This window comes from Alexandromys fortis, unplaced genomic scaffold (genome assembly GCF_014885135.2).
Source record: "Alexandromys fortis isolate MF-2015 unplaced genomic scaffold, M_Fortis_MF-2015_v1.1 scaffold_160, whole genome shotgun sequence".
NCBI lineage: Eukaryota > Metazoa > Chordata > Mammalia > Rodentia > Cricetidae > Alexandromys > Alexandromys fortis.
In genome coordinates, this window is record NW_026068035.1 from 3,681,868 (window position 1) to 3,702,500 (window position 20,633).

Here is a 20,633-nt window from a genome sequence, read left to right on the forward strand (position 1 = left end):
GAACACTGGAGCTGACCTCCTAGTTTACACCGCACACAAAAACTGATTCAGACTGGATTGTCAATTGGATCACATGATAACTAAGTATTTTAAAAACTCTTAGAATACATAGGATTAAATTTTTATTACTTGGGCTAGGTAATTATTACTTAGATATGACACCCATGACATAAACAACAAAAGAAAAAAATAGACCAAGTGGATTTCATTAAAATTGAAAATGTCTGTGTGTCAGAAGATACTATCAAGAAAGTGAAAAGGTTATCTACAGAATGGGAAAAATATGTGCAAATTAGACACCTGATTAGGAAATTGTATCAAGATTATATAAAGAACTTTAAAATCTCAACAGCAGACTGCCAGGCAAGGTGGCACATGCACACGGTGGGGCAGTGCATGGCAGACAGACCTCTGTGACTTTGAAGCCAGCCTGGTCTACATAGAGAGCTCCAGGCAAGGGCTACATCAAGACCCAATCTCAAACAAAACAAGACAACACAACTCAACACCCAAAAGACGATTCACCCCAGCAAAAAATGGTCAACAAACGGGAATAGGAGTTTCTTCAAAGAAGATCTACAGATGGTCAATTACCACATGACCAGATGGTGCTCAGCACTGCTAGTCACCGGGGAAATGTGGATCAAAAGCACGGGGCATCTATCTCAAATACAAGAGTCCTCTGGAGTGCACACTACTGTTCTATCGTCAACACCCTCTTAACGGCCTGCACTTACTGTCACTTTATTAATAAGATCCATCCTTGAAAAAGAGTATAATGAGTCACACCTATGGGTTACATGGGTGTCCTCCAAACGTCTACACGAAGGACGTAAGGAGATGGAGTCTGGTGAGAGATCCTTCACTGGGGGCATCCCCTCAGGAGAGGCTGTAGGACCCCAGATGTGTATTTTTGCCTTTCTGGCTCATGAGGTAAGTGGTTTACTCTGCCATCTGCTCCTTTTGTTACCTGCAGCCTCACTACAGGCTCAGAACATGATTTGCATCAGAACTTCCAGAATAACAAGCCAAAATAACCCTTACTCTTTATAAGTGGTTTGCCTTAGATAGTTTATGGTAGTAATGGAATCTGCTTCCACATTATAAGCAGAATAGGCAAATCAGCAGGGACAGAAAGTGTACTATGGAAATGATTCTACGGGCTGAAGGGAAGGAAGAACCAAGAGTGCTGTCCGTGGGCACGGTCACAGGGGTTCTGTCTGGGTGAAGTCAATGTTCTAAAATTAGATAGTGGTAATGACTGTACAGCCCTGAGACTATTAAAAACCACTGAATTTTTACAATTTATAGGTGCGAACTTCATATTAATTACAGTGTCTACAGCTGTTATTTAAAAGAGCTCACCTTAAAGATTATGTTTGTAAGACAGCCTATTGGAAAGGCTCATAGGCGGCTGTGAATAGAAACGCGGAACTCTGCAGGGAGGCACTGGACGGGTCCTACACAAGGAGGCTCTGGTTCCGTCCAGGAAACGGGAAGCCCCATAAGACTGGGGTCGAGCACTCGTCAGCGCACAATTAGGAGAACACGTACAGTTAGGAGATCATGGAAGGCCAGGCCCTGTGACTTCTGGGCCTTTGGAAGGAGGTATGGCTGTGAGGCCTGGGCCAGCAGAGCTGGCAAGGCCAGCTTTTCCAGTCTGAATGGGTCCTAGGGTGTTGAATAGAAAGGAGGTCGGAGGACAGGTGCTGGGAACAGGGTGGAACTTGCCTTTTCCCTCACACTGTCTCCACCCTGACCCCGAACTGCACAACTTCCTCTGGTCTTCTCTACTTAGACTAATGCACAGAAATGGAGTTCCTGGAGTCACAGGGCTCTGGTCGTTCACATCTGTCTTCACTACTGAACATATATCCCGGGGGTAACTCAGCATCATCGCCGCTGCAATTCCGGACTTTCCAGGTTTAAGACATTATTGTGATTTTATTTGATACTTCAAGAGATATGTAAACTTACCGTATAGTGAGGCTCATACATCCCATGTAGAAACACATATCAGAGCATGGATAGTTCTAGAAAGAGTCATGTACATATAGGTGTCTTAGGGTCAGCAGGGTTGGATCCAAGTCTGCTCAGCTGTCTTTACAGCCTGAATTAAACTCTAAATTGCTCACTTCTCAAAAGGCTACCTTGCAAGCCCTTCCACCTACGGCTCAGAGAGCATGAGAGACTGGGCCCAAGGCCACAAAGTGATTGATTCCAGGCTGACTGGAAATGGGATCCTTAATTCTTGACTCTTATTTTTGTTCTTTCTCAAGCATAAACTGTGGTCACTGGTAGCCAACAGCCCACGTATTTCTCTTATTACAGAAAACATAGGTTTAGAAAACAATCTAAAAATAGCCCCTTAAGGTTCAGGAGTTGAAGGCTTGGCTGCCAGTTGGTGGGGCTGGGATATAACCAATCATGGCGCCTGATTAAGGGAAACAGATCGTCAGGAGCACCTCTGTAGGTTTGTCTGTCCTGCTGTCCCCTCTTTCTGTGGCTCTGCTTCCTAGCTGCCACAAAATGAGCAACTCTGCCCTGTCCCATCCTTCTGCCGTGACACTCTGCCCTGCCACAGGTTCAGGGCTGGCCAAGCATGGACTGAATCCTCTCAAACCAGGAGCCAAAATAAACGTCTTCTTTTTGAAAAAAAAAAAAAAAAAAGTTGTTTTTCAAGTATTTTAACACTGTGATATAAAGTAGCTAAGACAGACTTCATATCAAATTCATGTGGATACTATTTTCACTGAAAAACATCTTGCTGAGGGGGCTGGAGAGATGGCTCAGAGCCTAAGAGCATGTACTGTTCTTCCAGAAGACCTGAGTTCATCTGGTAGCCTGTAATCATCTGTAACTCCGGGGGACTCAATGCCGCTGACCTCTGCAGGCACCTGTACGGACATGCACATGTTTAAAAATAATAATAATAATAATAATAATAATACCCATTTCTTGCTGAACCAAGTGTACCTTTGGCTGGATAGCATTCTTGGTGATGTGCATGCCCGTTTTGGCGCCTATGGTAAGCTGGCTGGCTACCACCCTCAAGCTGAGCCCTGACTGTGCCTTTCTTGCTGTGTTCAGAGGAATGAGAACTGGCAACAGCGCTGTCCTCACATGCTGCTGTCTCTCGATAGATGGAGGGGGCTTGGGTCTGAACTACTGGGTCCTGAAGAATCCCAGGAGGAAGATCTTCTACCAAGTCTGCCATTTGGTTGTCCTGTTCTGAACAGCTGTTCAGAGATAGGACACATACACAGCCCCTCTGCTCTCACGGGGAGATGTTTCCTCTCCTTTAGAGAGGCACACAAGGAAAACTCAAGCAGTGGAAGGACTCTAGCTTGGTCCCCCGCTCTCTGCCGGAATCTGGATTGTCTAGGAGATCACCTCCCTTTTCAAGTTGGTTTTCACAAAAAGGCAGAATAAAAGTAAAAAAGACACAAATTTCTGACTGTCTTTCTGTCATCTTTTGTCATTCATTTACTCAAAATATTTGGGGTCTGAAAAATGTTCTTTCCCTTTCTGCATTCGTTAAGTTCCTGCTTGTCTCTGAACTGGCCAGAGAAGTGGACCACATGTGTGACAAGCACAGGAATTTTGGGCAAACCAGTTTTATTCAGGATACCTCCTGAAGGACATTCTAATGTCTGCTGCACCCAAGCATGTGCTGGAAGTCATGTGAGTCATATGTGCCTGAGCCTAGGCTGTCCCTGCTGGATCTCAAGGGTCCCACAGAGATATATAACCTGATGGAGATACTACCAGCCATGCGGAAATGCCCAGCGGGTATGGCCAAAATGTCTCTCCCAGGTGTGTCTAACAAGCACGCTTCTTTAAAATGAAGATCACAAAGTTTGTGGTTTGCGTTTCTTTATGGTTTAAGTAGGGAGACAACCATATAATTCTAAACCCAAAAGGGATTCAGGACTCCCTGCCCGTATGTCCTCTTCCCCAAACAACCAATGGTTCCAGCTTCAATGTGGTTGTGAGAAGATTTTACGCAAGGAAGGATAAACGTGTGAACTTTACGTCCTCCCTTTCTTCTCCTTCCCTTCCACAGGGTCTTGCCCGCAGCCCTGGCTGATCTTGAATTTGTGATCTTCTTGCCCCCACCTCTGGAATCCTGGCCTTAAGGCAGGTGCTATCTCACCAAGGCTTCTTTTCTAAACACTACCTGCCCACAAGGTTCTACTCCACACTCTTCTCACTCAGTTGCTCTATGGTGAAAATGCTTCTTTGCCTGGTGTTCCCACAGGACAGGGCATCATCTCCGCCACACTGACCGGTGAAAGCTTGGTAAAGTCCAGGAATCAGTGAACAGTCTATACCAGCCAGAACTGGCTCAGGAACCAGTTCACCTCCCAAACCCAAGCAGGCACAAATGTTAAAAAAATGTAATCTCCACTAGAAAGTAGCAGGGACTCCCCTAACTCTCCAGCGATGATAAGCACAGAGCAGATGCACAAGAGTTTAATGAATCAAGTCTGCTAACAAGCTTGAGGCCAGAGTCTACAAGCCTGGAAGCTGCCGCTGGCCCAGGAGGTCATACAGCAAGATGGGAACAGGCCCCACGTTTCTCACAGGCAGTGGGTTCTGCTAGCCCTGCTGGGTGCACATATATCCCCAAATCCTCTACCCTTCTGAAGCCACATGCCAGCCAAAATGCTGGGAAAAAAGGAGGCAACATTTCAAAGAACAACTGTAAATTCAAGAATGGGAAACAGAGCCAAGTGCCTACAGCTGTGCCTCTGAGCCGCCTGGAGGGACCTGGTTCTTACCTGAAGAAAAAAGGCTTTGTTTCCAAAAATTACCCAAGAAGGAAACAGAGTGAATCACTGTGGCATTCTCATGTGCTTTCGGCTAACCTGAGTGGTGGCCCCAGGTTACCCTGAACTATGGGCTGTGTCATACGCATGCTGCAGGCAGGACTCTCCTGGGAACCCTGAGGCTTCCTTCCACCACAGCCCTGACTTCCTGACCAGACAGGAGGCAGAGAGCACCTGAGGATGCTTCATCAGAGGGCAGAGCGGGAACCACTGAGCCATCGGGGCTGAGGGAGGGCCAAGGTCATCATAGGAAAAAAAAGGCAGACACACCTTTTTTTATTTGAACCCCTTCAAACTTTAAGCAGGAGCTTATTCACTGGACCAGTTTCTTTTTTGTGTTATGCTTCAGGGTCCTAAAGGAAAAATATGGTCTCCATTTTAACCACAACGGGACTTAGTAGACAGTAGCAGCCAAAAACATTTACCGACTGAGCAAACAAGGAAGGATGCATGGCATAGGCCCACTTTCATTCACCCAGTGAATACTCTCAGGGTACCTCTGTGCCCAGATGCCATCCCACACACTTGGAACATGCAAGGACCCAGAGAGGAAATGACAGCCCTCAGGAAACCCTACAGAAGGTGGGCAGCACGGAGAACTGTGTGAGTCAGGAGCCAGTAAGGGTCATGGGGAAAACAGAAGTGGGGAACTCTATGATCTTGGAGGCCACAAGTGACGGCCATAGTGTCCTTCAGTCCCCTAAAGCTGCTTCTGCCGGGGATAGCTCAGGCTTCTAGTCCCTCAGAGCCGCTTCTCTAGGGCCCGTGGCCTGCTCTTCAGTCCTGATTTTCCAGTAGCCTTGGCTTTGGCCTCTGCAGACTGTACCTGTGAACCATGGCTCTACGGGTGTCTCCCACCTGGGTCAGGGTGTTGCTCACAATGTTCAGATTGCCCAACATATCTGAAGTGCTACCTGCTTGCAGACGCCCTCTCTGGGTCCCTGTAGCCTGAAGTGCTGCTTTCTCCACTCGCCCTCCCACCTCAGACCTCTGAGAGTCCTAGATAGGTCCTCTCTACCTGAAATTATTCTCCGTATATCTGTTCCCAGCATGGGCAGGAGGGACATCAACCTAGCTGGAATGGCACTTGGGGACCTGTATCCCCAACAAAGCACCAGAGGAACTAGATGACAGGTGTGGGGTAGTCAAGGAGGGCACTACAACAGGCAAGTGTTGGGATGCGTATCTGTGACACAGGCCTGGCAGGAAAGGGCCTCTTTCCTCTCCAGCATTCAGTACCCAGAACCTAAACTCTATCTAGATCCAACCTCCTAGGTCCAAGGACTTCAAGCAGCCCACAGAGAACCTCCCAGTGGACCAGGACCTCTCAGAGGCACAGAGGAATGCAAAGTAATTGAGAGAGGGGAGAGGGCCTGGAGGGGCCACCTAGTTAAGATTCTTCCACCAACTCTGGACCCCGGAGGAAGCACCAGGCCTCAGGGAGACATTTGCCATCAGACTCCATCCGACTCTAGAGGGACCCATGTGGTTCTCACTCTGATCTCAGCCAAGGCCAGAGCAGAGGCCTGACTCACTATCGTGAACTATAAGGTTTACTGTGAATGAAAAGCTCCCCCATCTTTCTAAACAAGAAAAACCCTATAAACTAAACAAAATCTGTCCTACAGCACTGGAAGCTGTCCCTGCCCCAACCATACAAGGCCTGGCCCTGCAAGGACCCACCCTGTAAGGCCGAGCTGGGCAAGGCCCTCCCTGCTCTACAACTCTCTTTCCTTCAGGCCAGTCCTGGCGAGACCCACCCTCCTAGGCCCGGCCTGGCACAGATACTCTCCTATAAGCTCTGCAAACAAGGACAATCTCATGTAACCAGGAGCATCTCAAAATCCCCACAAATAACTCACCAAAATATTTACAGCAATGAAAAATGGAACCAGTAGATGAACCAACTTACAAGAGACCAAAGCAGCCCTATCCACAGACAGAAATGCCAGATGAAACCAAATGCAAGGGATATTTTAAATGGGTTTAAGAATTCAGGGATGTCGTTACAATATGTGAGAAAAAGAGAACTCGGTGCTGAAATGGACCCTGTGACTCTGGTTAGGTAAAAGGTAATTTGGACACAAAACAACAAAGGATCAAAGCCTGGTCTAAGTGGCCTAAGTATCTCTGAGAGAAATCCAGAGGGAAGCTGGCCCGCTGGTCCCAGGCATGGTTTTAGGATGCACTGATCCCTGCTCCTGGGGGCAATGCTGAGCAAGCAGCATCAGCACCCAGACCCACGGGAACAATGGGGCTGTGGAAGAGTCAAAACTAAGGCACGTTTTCCTTTTCCATCCTTTATTTCTGAGACAGGATGTCACGTATCCCAGGCTGGCCTTGGATTTGCTGTGTAGCCAACGATGACCTTGCGTATTTAATCCTCCTGCCTCCGCTTCCCAATGCTGGGACTGTAGGCCTGTATTGCCATGCCTGGTCCGGGTGGTGCTGAGAGTCAAACCCAAATTGTGCATGCCATGCAACTGCTGCGTCGCCTCAGCTACATCCCTGGCCCTCGGCTGATCTTTCAAGCCTGACAACCAGGGCAGTCAACAGTCAGCCACAGTTAAGAGTCCATGTCCCAGTGTTTGTTCATTCAAGGAAATTTCATATAATGCCTACTACGCCTGGCCCTGGGCTGGGGCGAGTCTATGGTGCCGAGCATACCTGCCTTCATGTGGCTGAAGGTTTGCTGACCTGCAGGATGTCAATCAGCAATCACACGTGCACCACATAATTACACACCGAGAAGCGCCGGGGAAGTGACTGGGAGCCCAGGCCTTCATTTAAACTGGGTGTGTAAAGCAAGTAAACCATCAGGTAAGGAGACTGGGGAACGGGCAGTGCGAGCCAGACACAGGGGACCCTGCCCTGCGCTAGGTGCTGTAGGGAAAGGACAGGAAGACAGCATCAGCACAGGCCGAGGCCCTCCGGAGGTCTCTGATGTTCCCACTGTTGATGGAGATGGGTCCCAGCATCACAACAACCTCACTCCAGAGGATGGAGTCAGGCAGGGCCAGTGATGGCTCAGAGACTTGCCTTGGACTGGTAGAGACATGGATGGAACAGGATTTGGGAAGGAGAAAGAACCCAGATCATATATTCCAACTGAAGAGGGATGGGATGAGATAGACGGATGGGTGGATGGATGGACAGACAGATAGACAGACAGACAGACAGACAGACACTAGGGAGATAATAGATGATGTTCTGGAAGACATACTGGGACGTACCTTAAGATTGGGCCATATGTCTGTGAGTCAGGCAGGGTGGTGCTTGGTCCTTTCCTGTATCCTGCCCTCCCTCTGCCATCCAGGGCGATGACGGCACAACTGTCACACCTGCATTACTGCCTGGACCAGCACCACAGGGTGCACGAGACTGCCCAGGGTGACTTCGGGGCCAAGAACCCTCACTGGCTTGGACTCCATCTGGGAGGTCATGCACCTCTGAGGAAAGGGCCTGTACCCTGGTTCCCACAGGTACTCTCCACTGGGGCTAATGCAGGCAGGACTGGGACCAGAGGCCAGAGGCAAACAAGCATGACACAGACGACGAAGTCACTGCCAGGCAGCCTCTGTGTACTCCTCAATCTTCAGAGCAAGCCTACTCAGAGAGGTATCGCTGCCCCATTTTATAGGCCAGGAGAGCAAGAGCTAGAGCAGCGGCTCCCAACCTGTGGGTCATAGGGGTCACATATCAGATGTTTACATTATGATTCATAACAGTAGCAGAATCACAGTTATGAAATAGCAACAAAATAATTTTATGGTTGGGGGCCATTACAATATGAAGAACTGTACTATAGGTCTCAGCATTAGGAAGGCTGAGAACCACTCATCTAGATGGATTCGCTGACCTGCTCAGTCACAAGGCTAGTAATGAAGGAGCTGAGACCAAATTATAGGAGGGGTTGAGATAATTCCAATGGGACAGCCAGAGACAAGAAAGAGTAGAGGAGGGAGGTCTGAAGCAATGGACGGGCATGGGCAAGAGGGGCTTGCGGGAAGAAGGAGGTTGCTTAGGCAAACCTGGGCAAACACAGCCTCTAGGTAGGTGGAGTATGAATGTCTCCACCTCCACGGGACTTTCCTGACCTGTAAACCCACGGTGAGAACCCTGGCTCTGGGGGAAACAGTCTGACCTGTGCTTGAGAAATGTGGAAGAGTCAGGCAGTTTGCAGGCCGGGAGCTGCACAAGCGATGCGGGCTGGCCCTGGTGACTCATGACACAGGTTCAGACAATAGAGTCAAGTTGGAAAGCACCACACTCACGAACACAGCAGCTCCCGGCTCTCTTCCCTGCACTGGCTTCCTAACCCTGGGAAGTCTCCTGCATGACTCCCTGGTAAGCAGGAATGGAGCGCTGCTCTTGAGGGGCTCAGTGAGAATCCGAGGAGAAGGCTCGTTCTGTGTTCACAGTGTGGGAGGAGAGCAAGGCTCCTGGAGCGGCGTAAACTCTGCAGGCCTGAGAAAGTGTACAGCATCTCAAGGCTCTCACTCAGCCTGCCTCATGAACCGACCTGCAGACTTCGGCAGCATTTAGGACAGAGTGTTTGGGGATGCTCTTCATTAACTTAGCTGCATCTCCCACCTTCTGAGGGGGAGTCTGGCTTATTAGGCCCATCCCTTCCACGGCTCTAAAGTGGCTATTCTTCAGGGCTATCTTTCAAAAACAAACAACTTTTTGTTTTGTTTTTGGATAATACCATGAGAGACCAGAGTTTGAAGCTTTGGGTAGGTGCTGGCCTTTCCACCCAGCTACGTCATTCAATGGACCTCTGCTAAGTCAGGGTCTGGAGGGCCCTGTAATGGTCCCAGTAATACTGCTGCAGAGAGCCTGCTGTGGTACTGCTGAAGGAAATGGGTGAGCTCCAAGTCTGTGCTCCTGCATCCGCCAGGCACACTGCACACAGGGCTGAAGCGCCCATGCTGTGCTAACAGGCAGGATCAAAGGTTCAGGCTGCTGAGGAGAGGGGACCTCACAGGATACAGGAGGCCATTTAGGAAGCAGCCCAGCCCTGAACACATGTCCGGGAGGCAGCAGGGAGGGAGGTGGGTGGATACTGACCTCAACAGGCAGGTGTTGTGTGTTTCCCAGGAAGTGGAATCATGGACCATGGAACTGGATGGTTCAGGATGATGTTGCAACTCAAATTCTGGACTTGAACACACATGGCTTAATGGTTTTGTCATGAGTTCATGTCCTTGCTGAGCCTCGGGGTCCTCATTGTCACAGTGGAAAAAGAGTAGTCTGTAAGGTGTTTTAAGTATCACCAGAACCCTGTATGCCAAGTGCCCAGAATAAGGCCTGGCACAGATGGTACCCAAGGCTATAACCACCAGACTCATTCAAGCTGGAGTAGCTAACACCGTACCTAGACTTTGCACATGTGTGTGTCTATGTGACAGCTTCTCCCACAGACTTGATTGTGTTCCTTGAGCAGATTGAGATATCCACTAAGCACTGGGTATTAACCTTGGACCAGACTGTTACTTCTGCCTTGGCTGAGAAAGACGCCTCTAAGTCCTTTGCAGTTCCGTCTCTCCCATGACCAACAGGGTCGTAACCCTAGGGAACAGTGGTAGATCAGGCAACTGCCCACTCAGACTCAGTAGGGTTACCTTCCAGCAAATACTCCCATCTCCAACAAAAGAAGGACATGTGTATCATTTTTAGATCAAACTGAGCATATGAGGTGATTCCATACAGGATCCAACACTCAGTATCAACCTCAGGGAGAAACCATGTCCTCTCCCTCCTTTCTTGTCTGTCAGTAATGGTGCCTACCAGCCTATGGTGTCATGAGCAGGTGCACCTCCTCTTCCTTGCAAGGGACCGACCATGCTGCAGGCAGATAGGTTTATTTCTCCCATAGCAACACCCTGCTATTTCAGAACACTGAGTGAGGTCACACTGGCCATCTGGGGGTGGGGACAGCTAGCGGCTTAGGCCCTTGAGCCATGGAGAACAGGATATTAATATTACTTTCATTTCTGAATTCCTCTACAACAGCTGACCACCTAAAAACAATAGCACACGTGGCCCTCAGATTTCTCTTTCAGAATAGCTTTTCAGAGGGTCTTTCTACAGCATCACATAGTCCCCTCAAAAAACCACCCGAGGGGAGGTTTCTGGGCCTGCGCACCTCTGTCTCATCTATTCTGTCTGAGAAGCAGAGGCAGAGAAGGAGAGCTGAGATTATGGAATATCATATCTAGTTTTGACAAGCATAGTAATAGGACAAATTGAAACAAAACAAATACGTATTTACTCAGCAGCCAGGGCTCTGAGAGGAGCAGAGACATCCCATGGTGCGCTGATGTACTCCCGAGACATGGGACCTCATCACCCTCAAGGGTGTATGGATGATGTGCAGGAGACCTAGGCTCACCCCTGTAGTTAGGGTGGAGTATAAGGTATTGACTCTACAGGTCCCATGGTCTACCAAGCACGAGGCTGCTACAGTGTCTTCATCCCACACAAGCTACTTCCTTTTTCAAAGGGCGTTGGTCCAATCAATCTTCCCTATACACAAGGAATCAATACCTCAGAGATGACCTATGACCTGCTCTATGTGGTCCAGGCTAGCTCTCATCCATCCCATGCCACATTCAGCCACAGCACCCAGCCAGCCCCAGCGGTCTCTGAATGACCCTACTGCTGTAAACTAATGGGAAGCCAAGACATCCAGAGGCAGAAGTGACCATTCAGCCACAATGAGGCTTAACAGGAGCCTCTTGGCTCACGTATCAGCAGCGGGCATCCAAAACTCTGTAAAAAATACAAACTTTTCTTGATTTATTTTGACTAGTCAACAAACACCTAGTGAGATGTAGTTCAGTTCCCCGGAACTTCAGAACTGTGTGTGTTAGACAAACACCTGAAAAGTGTAAAATCAGTGTGGCACACACAGCACCACCGTTTTATACATCTGGGGTGGTGGTGGGGGGGGACAGGGGGCTAGCCCTAACCCATGTCACACTGCGTGGCATGGTCGTGGTTTGTTGGAAGGTCAGGGTGGCAGATAAGCCACAAAGTGGATGCAGGTGGTCTACACGGGAGGACCTGCACCCAGGGTGAGATGCTGTGTAGTGGGTACTTTCAAACATTATAGATTACATAAATCAAGCTTTTCCCCTCAGCCTAGGACATCACTATATCCCACCCTACCAGTAGCACAGATACTGACTTTGGGGTATGGGTGGGACCCAACCTAACTTTCAGAGACAAAGGCTTAATAAAAAAAAAAAAATCAGAAGGAAGTAGCCACAAGTGACTGCCAGCAACACCCACTGCAGGAAGAAGCAAGGCTCCTCTCATCCCCAAGGGGTGGGCCTGACATACTGTGTGGCTCTTTTATGGGCAAGTATGTCAGGCTGAATTGGAGACCCAGTTCTACACAAATGGAAATCTGAAGGTATCAACAGCAAGAAAAACAAAATGGATTTTTAATTTCCCAAGTTTCTCTGCTTTGCTTAGCATCTCTTCTGTCCATCATACCAGCACTATCTTCCCAGGCACGGGAGGGCTGCTTCTGGCAGAAGGCTCGCTCTCCAGAAGATAGATTTTTCTAAAGTAGTCTCATGGGCCATTTCTGAAGCCATGGCTGTAAGGAAAACTCCTTTGCTTCACATCTGAATCAGTAAGCATCGATTGGATGTGTACAGTACACAGAACTTCACATCTGAATCGGTAAGCATCGATTGGGTGTGTACAATACGCAGAACTTCACAGGATACTGCTGAATTATAACAGAGCTGGAATTTGCCAGTCACTTTCTGGGCTGGTCTTCTAAAATGCTCACCTTGATGTGCGTGTGACGGGAGAGGGAAAGAACTCCAGAGAAGAAGGACTAGAGCCCAGCATCCCAAGAGCTCCGAACTCAGGAGCTGGTGCAGAGAACCTTCACTGACGCGAAGAACAGATGAGGGCATTCCCGGAGGCCAGGCATGGTGAGGAGACAGCTGGGCTGCTGACCCTGGCTTCACATAAATGTGAGGTTGGGGACTGGTGACACTCTAAATAATAGGACGAAGGACGCCCCCTTCCCACATGCCACCTTACCTAAATCTGCCCTTATCCGCTAATCATGGACATGGTGTCTGCTTTCTTGCCTTTGTATCCCAGCATGGTCTCCATACCTGACGCACAGCAGCTGCCCGGTAAAAGAGCAAACCCCCCTCCCAATCGGATGGATCGAGTGGCGGCAGGATCAGCATTTTATAGATAGCTACTGCGTAGAGGTTTCCCTTGAGGACACAAACCTTCTTCTACAGTGCAAGGAAAAGAAAACATCTTAAGATCAAAAGGCTCCCATTCCCAGCTGCTTCCATGAACTCTAGACCTGGACCAGGGGCCTCTGGTCCCATGTGGGAAATTAGAACACTGTGCCAGTACCCAGAGAGCCGTGCTAAATGGGGACCCTGGAATGTGGTGTCTGCATCTGGTCTGGATTTCATGACTTGACAGTCCCTAAGAAGAGTCATGAGCCTCTTCCACGAGTGGTCGTAAGCTGTTACAGCACTGATTGGGTTTCAGAGCCTCTGTTAGACCCTAGGCAGGGCAAAGCAGCTCTCAGGGGTTCAAGGTCCCCTTGGCCATAGAAAGAGTGATAGGAGAACTCCCCCCACCATTTTATGCATCATGATGGGACTAATGAATTATTTCTTGCAACTTCAATGTTTTTGGAACCATGCTGCACATATTTCACATGTGTTGGATATGTTAGATAAATGTTAAATGCCTCGGAACGGGCCCTTTGCACAGAGAGCAGAACCTCATGTGTGCCATGGTTTTTATCCCCAGTGTGTCCAGTACAGCCTTAGAGCAGGGCTTAGAAGTGTGCTGGGAAGAAGTGGAGGGGCTACAGAGGAATATAACACTGTCACCCTGGGTCCCAGATTTATGGCCCAAAAGAAGTGGGGAGCCAGTACGCATGCGGCTTTGTCATATAAACATTCAGCTGGACACATCTGTCTGTGTGTTCTGCTGTTATCACTTCATGCTCCCTTGATGTTGCCCATAAGGCACCAGGAGACCCTTTTAAGTAAGGATGCACCTCCTCTATGCCAATCTAGACACACGTCATAGATGCTAGGGCTTCCAAGACACTGGAAGGTTCCATCTCCCAATTTTTGACACCCTTCCCTTCTCTAAACTTGGAAGAACCCCAGTTGGGTACCTGGACTGCCTCAGGTCCCAGGCAATGACATCACTCCTTAGGAAAATAAAGTAGCCCCCGGTCACACACCCAGAAGAGGTGGAAAACCTGGGCACAGTGACACCATGAATGCTCCCCAAGCTAACATCCCACTTGGGTCCCTGTCAAGAGCTTCTTCTGAATGCAACTTCTCAATCCAAGTCCCAGAACCTGTTGAAACACATACGTGCAAATACAACAAACCAGAATCTCAAAAGGGTGTAGCTGACATACAGGTGAGTCAAACCGTGTCCAGGCAGTTCTCAACTGGCCCACAGGAGGCAAGTCCTCAGCCATCCAACACGGAGGCCTGGCCCAGGTTCCATCCCACCTGCTGTCTCATGCCAGATGGAAGGGTGGGTCCCTGCAGGGCCATGGCAGCCAACACGCTCAGCCAGAGATAAGATCTTGGGGATCAGAGGATACATGCTGACAGAAAACACTGTGTGCCCAGCTGTCCACAGCAGAATTAGCCAGCACGTACATGACCATCCAGGCCATCGAGGTGCTACTCACACACACGCCCTCCCAGGGCCCCAGGTTCATGTCTGAGCTAGGCTTATACTAGGGAAAGGACACCAGCTCCACTCAGAACCTCAGGATCAGTCTCACTTGCTCTAGTGGGACACTCTACAGACAAACAGCTCCCAAAAGTCCACACAAAGAAAATGGGAAGAGGATACAGAATAAAACCAGGTGGCTAAAACAAGATGGACAGAGAGCACGCTAGTGCATGTGAGTTTCCAGCTCACTGATATCTCAAGAAATATACAAATTAAAACAATAGGGTACTACCTCACTTACACAAGAAGGAAGGAGAGAGTGCTCAGAGCTTCAAGGAGGGAGGAAGAAAAGGAAAGGGGGAGGAGAATGAATTGATGTCAAACAGCATCTATAAAACAGCTGAACATTTACTTTTAAGAAGTTATTGCCTGTGTATGACGTGTATATGTGAGAGAGAGTACGTGTGGTGTGCGTGCCATGGTGTGTGTGTGGAGGTCAGAGAACAACTCTGTGGAGTCGGTCCTCTGTTTCTGCCTTTACGTGGATCCTGAGGATCGAACTCGGGAGGTCAGGCTTGCTCGGCAATCTCATCTGCCTAAACATTTACTAATTATGTATTCAAAGCTGTAAAAATATACTCATCTTTCTCTCAAGTAGTTCTGACTATGCAGAGTTCTGTGCTAACTTAATACATCCAACAACTTTCATTTGCCTGCTATTTTATATTCTATATAAGCTTTATAGGAATACTTCAATATGGTTCATAGCACAGTTCAGTATGGGAAAAACAGGAATGATGCTCAGACAAGATATTGGTTAAATTAATTATAGTTTAGACATGAGATGTAATAATACTATGTAGTAATTTTTTAAAAAAAGTCTTCTAAAAACAATAATGACATGAAGAAACATTTATAACATATTGGAAGTAGACTGCATAACATCTCTTTGTGATCCTGATTCTAGAAGCCATAATATGATGTGTACACGCATGTGCCATCAGAAGGCCAGGAGGTAACGTTTAAGAGAAGTTTGTTTGCGGTGAGAATTACCAGCCGCATTCATCCCTTTCCCAGCGTCAACTCTCTTTAGGGAGGCACGCACAAGACGGAAACCTCCAGTCCCAAGCAAAATACAGAGTGGGCATCGTGATTGGGGCCTTAAAATGAGTAGAGAAGGGTCAGAGTGAGCCTGGTTTGCTGTGGGAGGGAACCTTCAGAATGGCTCTGCAGAAGGGAAACAGTCTTAGCACAGGCTCTCGGGTGGGGAAGCCACAGACTCTTACTTAGGGGCACAGGACGAACCGCATGTGAACTGATACAGTACAGTGTAGAAAAGAACCTGGAAGAATAAGACGTTAAATTTTGGAGTGGAGATGCTGCTGGGGTGCGAGGGCCTGTTAGTCAAGCAGATGATACCAAGGAGACAAAGGCTTTACTGAGGACATGATGAAAACTGTATCCTCTGACCCCCACCCCACCCTGATGGCAGTGTCCTCCTTGCTATCCTTCACAGCAGCCTAGGCGTGCACCCGTCTTCCTTCGGTCGGAAACACCCTTTTCTATGCATCTTCAGCCTCTCCCTTCTGGCTGCAGTCTCCTGAGAGGAGAGGTAAAAGTCAAAGTGGAGAGAGAAGGGCAGGCAGAAGCAGGAAGTTGGAAGCGCACAGGCTCGGGAGAGGAAGAGATGAGGCGCTAGAATAAAAGTTTTAGAGACACATAAGGGGACAGAAAATAGGGGAAAACAACCAGGCCCATAACCTGTGCCCTCTGCATACAGGGCAGGAGGCAGATGGCAGAGGGTCACAGTTTTGGGAGGATGTGTGGCAATTTTCAGGCCAGGCATCTGACAGCGCTACAAGGCCTTGACCTGTGGTGATGCTTACGACTGTGGGTGGTGCTGTGGCTTCCAACATGCCCCTCACGGTCCCTGCTTCGTTTCATCTCGGGAGGCGAGCGGCGCGGATGTAACACCCATGCTCCAGAGGAAATGACTGAGACAGGGAAATTAAATGACTTGCCCCAAACCCCCAAAAGGTAGAGAGGTGGCAAAACTTGGGTGCACTCAGCTCCCCGGGGGCCCGCCATTTCGCCAAGCAGAACCATGGCACCGCACCGCAGTTACTACATTCGAGTTGCATGAAGTCCGCGCTGACATGAGGTCGTGCCTCCAGCATGGTGACAAAAGTCCTTCCCTGCAGACAGATGCCACAGTAACATATCAACTACAAAGTGGGAGAAGCGTGGGGGCGTATGGAAGGAAGAGCCACATGGGACATTCTGGACAAGCAATGAGTATGTGGAATTGTGGGGTGGGGAGTATGCAACGCCATCCCAGGGCTGTCTAGATCAGCTTGGGCCCTCCAAACTCTCCCAAGTTCAAACAAGCTGCAGCTTTGCCCTTTATTCCTCTCAGGGCAGCATCTGAGCTCGAAGCCACGGGGGCATGGAGCGGCATTTCTCTACTACGCAGAGCTGGAGGAGGCGGCTGGGCTAACATTCCAGGAAATAAAGGCAGGTGGCCTCTCCTCCCCTAAGAGCCTGCATGGACCACAGCCCAGAACTGCAGGATAAGGCCTGGTAGGGCATTTCCTCCAGATCTGTCCCACGGCCTCCTTTGGAGTTGGACAGTGTGCTGTGCCACGCACAGCTGCTGAGGGCAGCACCAGAACCGAGTGCTTAGCACTAATCAGTTCACACTCACTGGTCAGGAAGAATCCTGTCATGGGTGGCTCTGAACCTTCACTGTGCTGGCGGGCACACAAGTGCACATGCCCGTATGCACACACAAGCGAGCCCACAAAACCCTGGCAAGATCCCTTCTACTTACACAAGAGGTCAACATCACAGTAGGCTGGGCAAAGTGACCTTAGGTTTCGGTATTCTCCCCCTGGCATCCGCTTGTGAATGTACGACCATCTCAAAAAAGTTTAAGGAAATGAAGTGGCTGCCATATTGCAGTGCTGAAGAAATGGGCAATCGTTTCAACCTCCCACTGAACTGAGGGCCCTTACTTCCCAGCTCTATGAATTTGGGAGTTTGGGAACATTCCTGGACATTAGAAGGGATGGGGTGTGGGGCAAGGGTCATGGAACTAGCATTTGGAAACAGGGTAGAATCTCGTTATAAGTAAGAGTCCCCAAATGAGGAGACCCTGCAATTCATTACGATGGGTCTGCAACGATGCCCTGCTGTTGTTGTTGAGGGACTGCCCCTCCCCGCGCCTCTACTGGTACCCTGAAAACCTCACACTAAAGGACTCCTTGGGGCTGATCAGTAGTGTCTAATGTGGCACCACCTCCCTGGAGACCAGGCGAATGGACCACAGGCCGTAGGCCCATAGGAAGCATTGGCTGAAAACTCACCCTTGGTGACCTGGACCATTTCAGCAGCTCCGCCTTCTTCACACAGAGAACCACAGCAACTAGGCTACTTATCTCCGAGCGTCAGTAAAAGACTCAAGGGACTTCTCCCACCCGACCCGGAGCAACAGCAGCTCCTTCTCCATCCCGCAAGGTCCACGCAGCAGACCCTCCCAGACTCAGGCGTCTGCAGTGAAGGAGCCGCCCCCGCAGAGGGGAGAAGCGCCAGATCCTATCAGCCAATTATCCAGACACAGGGCAACCCGCAAGTTCGGGCACGCTCTGCCTAGGCACAAGCAGCGGGAGGGGCCGGGGCGCGCCCAGGGGGTCTGAGTCTGTGCTGGGGTCGCGCCCCAGAGGATTGCAGTCTGGTCTGGGGGTTCGCCCTGATGGGAATTTCTGAGTCCCGGTACCCTAGGGAACTGGGGGATTCTAAGCCGGGGGAGCGTCTGGTAAAGATATCTGGTTAGGAAGAGTGCTCAGGGCTTGGTCGAGAAAGATTGGACCTGGGCCAGGTGTATGATCCAGGGGTCTCGGCCTGGGGGTAGAGGGCGCCTGGGGCTCCGGGTCTGGTACCCAGCGCTAAACTGGGGGCTGGGCCAGGGCCCTGATTTGGGAGCCGATCGCCAGTCTGCTCCTCACAGCCCAACAGGCGGTGCAGCCAGGGCCCCCTTCCTGATTCTGGCCCCCAAAGACCCCTCCACGACCCGAAACCCAGCAGCCCCAGCTCCTAGATCGCCCCGGAAACACAGCCCTCCCCTCCAACGTGTGGCGCGCCCGGGTCATCTCTAGTTCGTGGAACAAAAGAGCAGCTCTCGTGGAGCGGGTTCAGAGCCTGCACTGACTGTCCCATGGCCCTCGGCCGCCGGGCTTTGTGTTCGCACAGGGAGCAGGGAGGACCGCCGGGGTCCCGGAGCACATCCCACGGACCCTGCGCAGAGGCATGCAGCGCCCAAGCTCCAAAGTTGTCGACGCCGGTCGCCTCCCACACCGCTCCAGTTTCCCTCCGTGGGGTGCCCCATTCATTTGCCAGGGGAACGGGTGCAGACCGCCACGGTGGGCCTCGGGCACTTTACCTTGCTCTTGACTTCCACTGCGCTGCAGTCGTAGAAGCGTAGGGTCTGAGACTTGTGAAAACTCCGGTTCATGATTTCGGTCCCACTCAGCCTCGCCTTCGCCCTCGCCCCTCAGGGGCCACAGAGAGAGTCTCGGCGGAGACGCCCCCGGCCGTCTGCCCGGGCCCGGCGCCGGGCCCGCGCTCGCTAGGGCGCCCGGCTGCACGATGTGAGGCGGGCCGGAGCTGGGCTGGCCGCGCGCCTTGGGGACTCCAGGGGCCGCGCGCGGGAGGAGCTATGGGACGCCTCCCCCTGAGTCCCGCCCCTAGCGCCCCGCCTCCGGAGCCCCGCCCCTAGCGCCCCGCCTCCGAAGCCCCCCAGGGCCCCGCCTCCTATCAGGACCCTCCCACGCCACGCCCCCACCTGGTGCCCTTCCAAAGGAAGCTCTAGGCCATCCACTGGGCTCGCGGTTTTGCCTTCCCCACAGCGGTCGGCCCCGGAAAGGGATTTTTGGTTGATTCCTTATAAGCACGCCAATGAGAAGCACCCCAGGCCTGATCCGATTGGGCTCCACCTGCCTGCCTTAGTGGCCAGGTTTGTGGGTGGTCCCGCCCTTGAGTGGTGAACTCTTAAAGCACAGTCCAGCTTGGGCAGGACGCGAATCGGCAGGATAGTAAACCAGTCCCAAATTGTGATGGAGTTGCCGTTAAATCTACTATGTGGTACTGACGACGAGAACTAAAACTGTTTCTGAGGCGCAGCGAGGGTTTTTCTATGGCAGTTGGTAGGAAACGGGATAGGTTCGGATGGAGACTTACACCGTGGAAGACTTCTTAATAGAGAGCACTTGGAAAGAGGGGGGAAGAAGCCCGGGACGCAGCCTGTTCCCTAAAGAGATTGTAAAGAAGTTAGGACGAGACACACAGACTTTAAAAACTACCTTCTCTGTGAGCTCGAGGTCAGCCTGGTCTACAAGAGCTAGTTCCAGGACAGGTTCCGAAGCTACGGCAAAACCCTGACTCGAAAAATAAACAACAAGCAAACAAACAAAAATACCTTAAAATGTCTCACGAGGGCGGCCGGAACCGGACGCGCACGGCGGGCGACGTAGCTGGCGCAGCGGCCGGGACCGGCGGGTACTGACACAGTGGCAGACAACGCAGGCGACAGGGACCAGGGCAACATCAAGAGCAGATCGCCCCAGGACAATTAAATCAAAGAGGTAGGCCTTTGGTTGGCGAGGTCCCGGGCAAACAGGGAACCTGGTTCTTTTCCTGAAGACCCGTCTGAGGGGTGAGAGGGATCTTGGCCCCTGGCAGGAGCCAGGAAACAGAACGAGGGAATTTTGCAAGAGGAGCCTCTGGCCAGCAGGGAAACCTGATCTGGTTTTAAAAGACCAATTAGAGATCGTCAATAGGAGGAGATGGGCAGGCGCCAAGGCAAAAATTCTCCCAATAAGCTGAAAAACAACATGAAAGCACCAGAACCCAATGATCTTACAACAGAAGGACTTGAACACCCTAACACAGAAGAAGTGGAAAAAATCGACTTTATGAAAGCAATAGAGTCCCTTAAACAATATGTAAAAAACACCTTTATAGAAATGGATGAGAAGTATAACAAAAAGTTTGAAGAATTGAGTAAATACGTACATGAGACCCTGGGAAACCAAGAAAAAA

At 50.4% G+C, this 20,633-nt stretch overlaps 1 protein-coding gene across 2 annotated transcripts in view; it reads right to left on the reverse strand.

The window, feature by feature from the left end:
• Pard6g (par-6 family cell polarity regulator gamma) overlaps positions 1–20,264 on the reverse strand; it is a 65,442-nt gene extending 45,178 nt beyond the window's left edge. The window contains exon 1 of one of the 2 annotated variants that reach the window (XM_050165027.1): positions 20,011–20,264. In XM_050165027.1, the coding sequence (XP_050020984.1) occupies positions 20,011–20,139 (129 nt within the window). In that variant the 5' untranslated portion in view covers positions 20,140–20,264. Of the gene's footprint in view, positions 1–18,975; positions 19,234–20,010 lie in introns of those variants that run through there. The other variant, XM_050165028.1, reaches the window with a different exon arrangement.
• Positions 20,265–20,633: the final 369 nt, after the last annotated feature.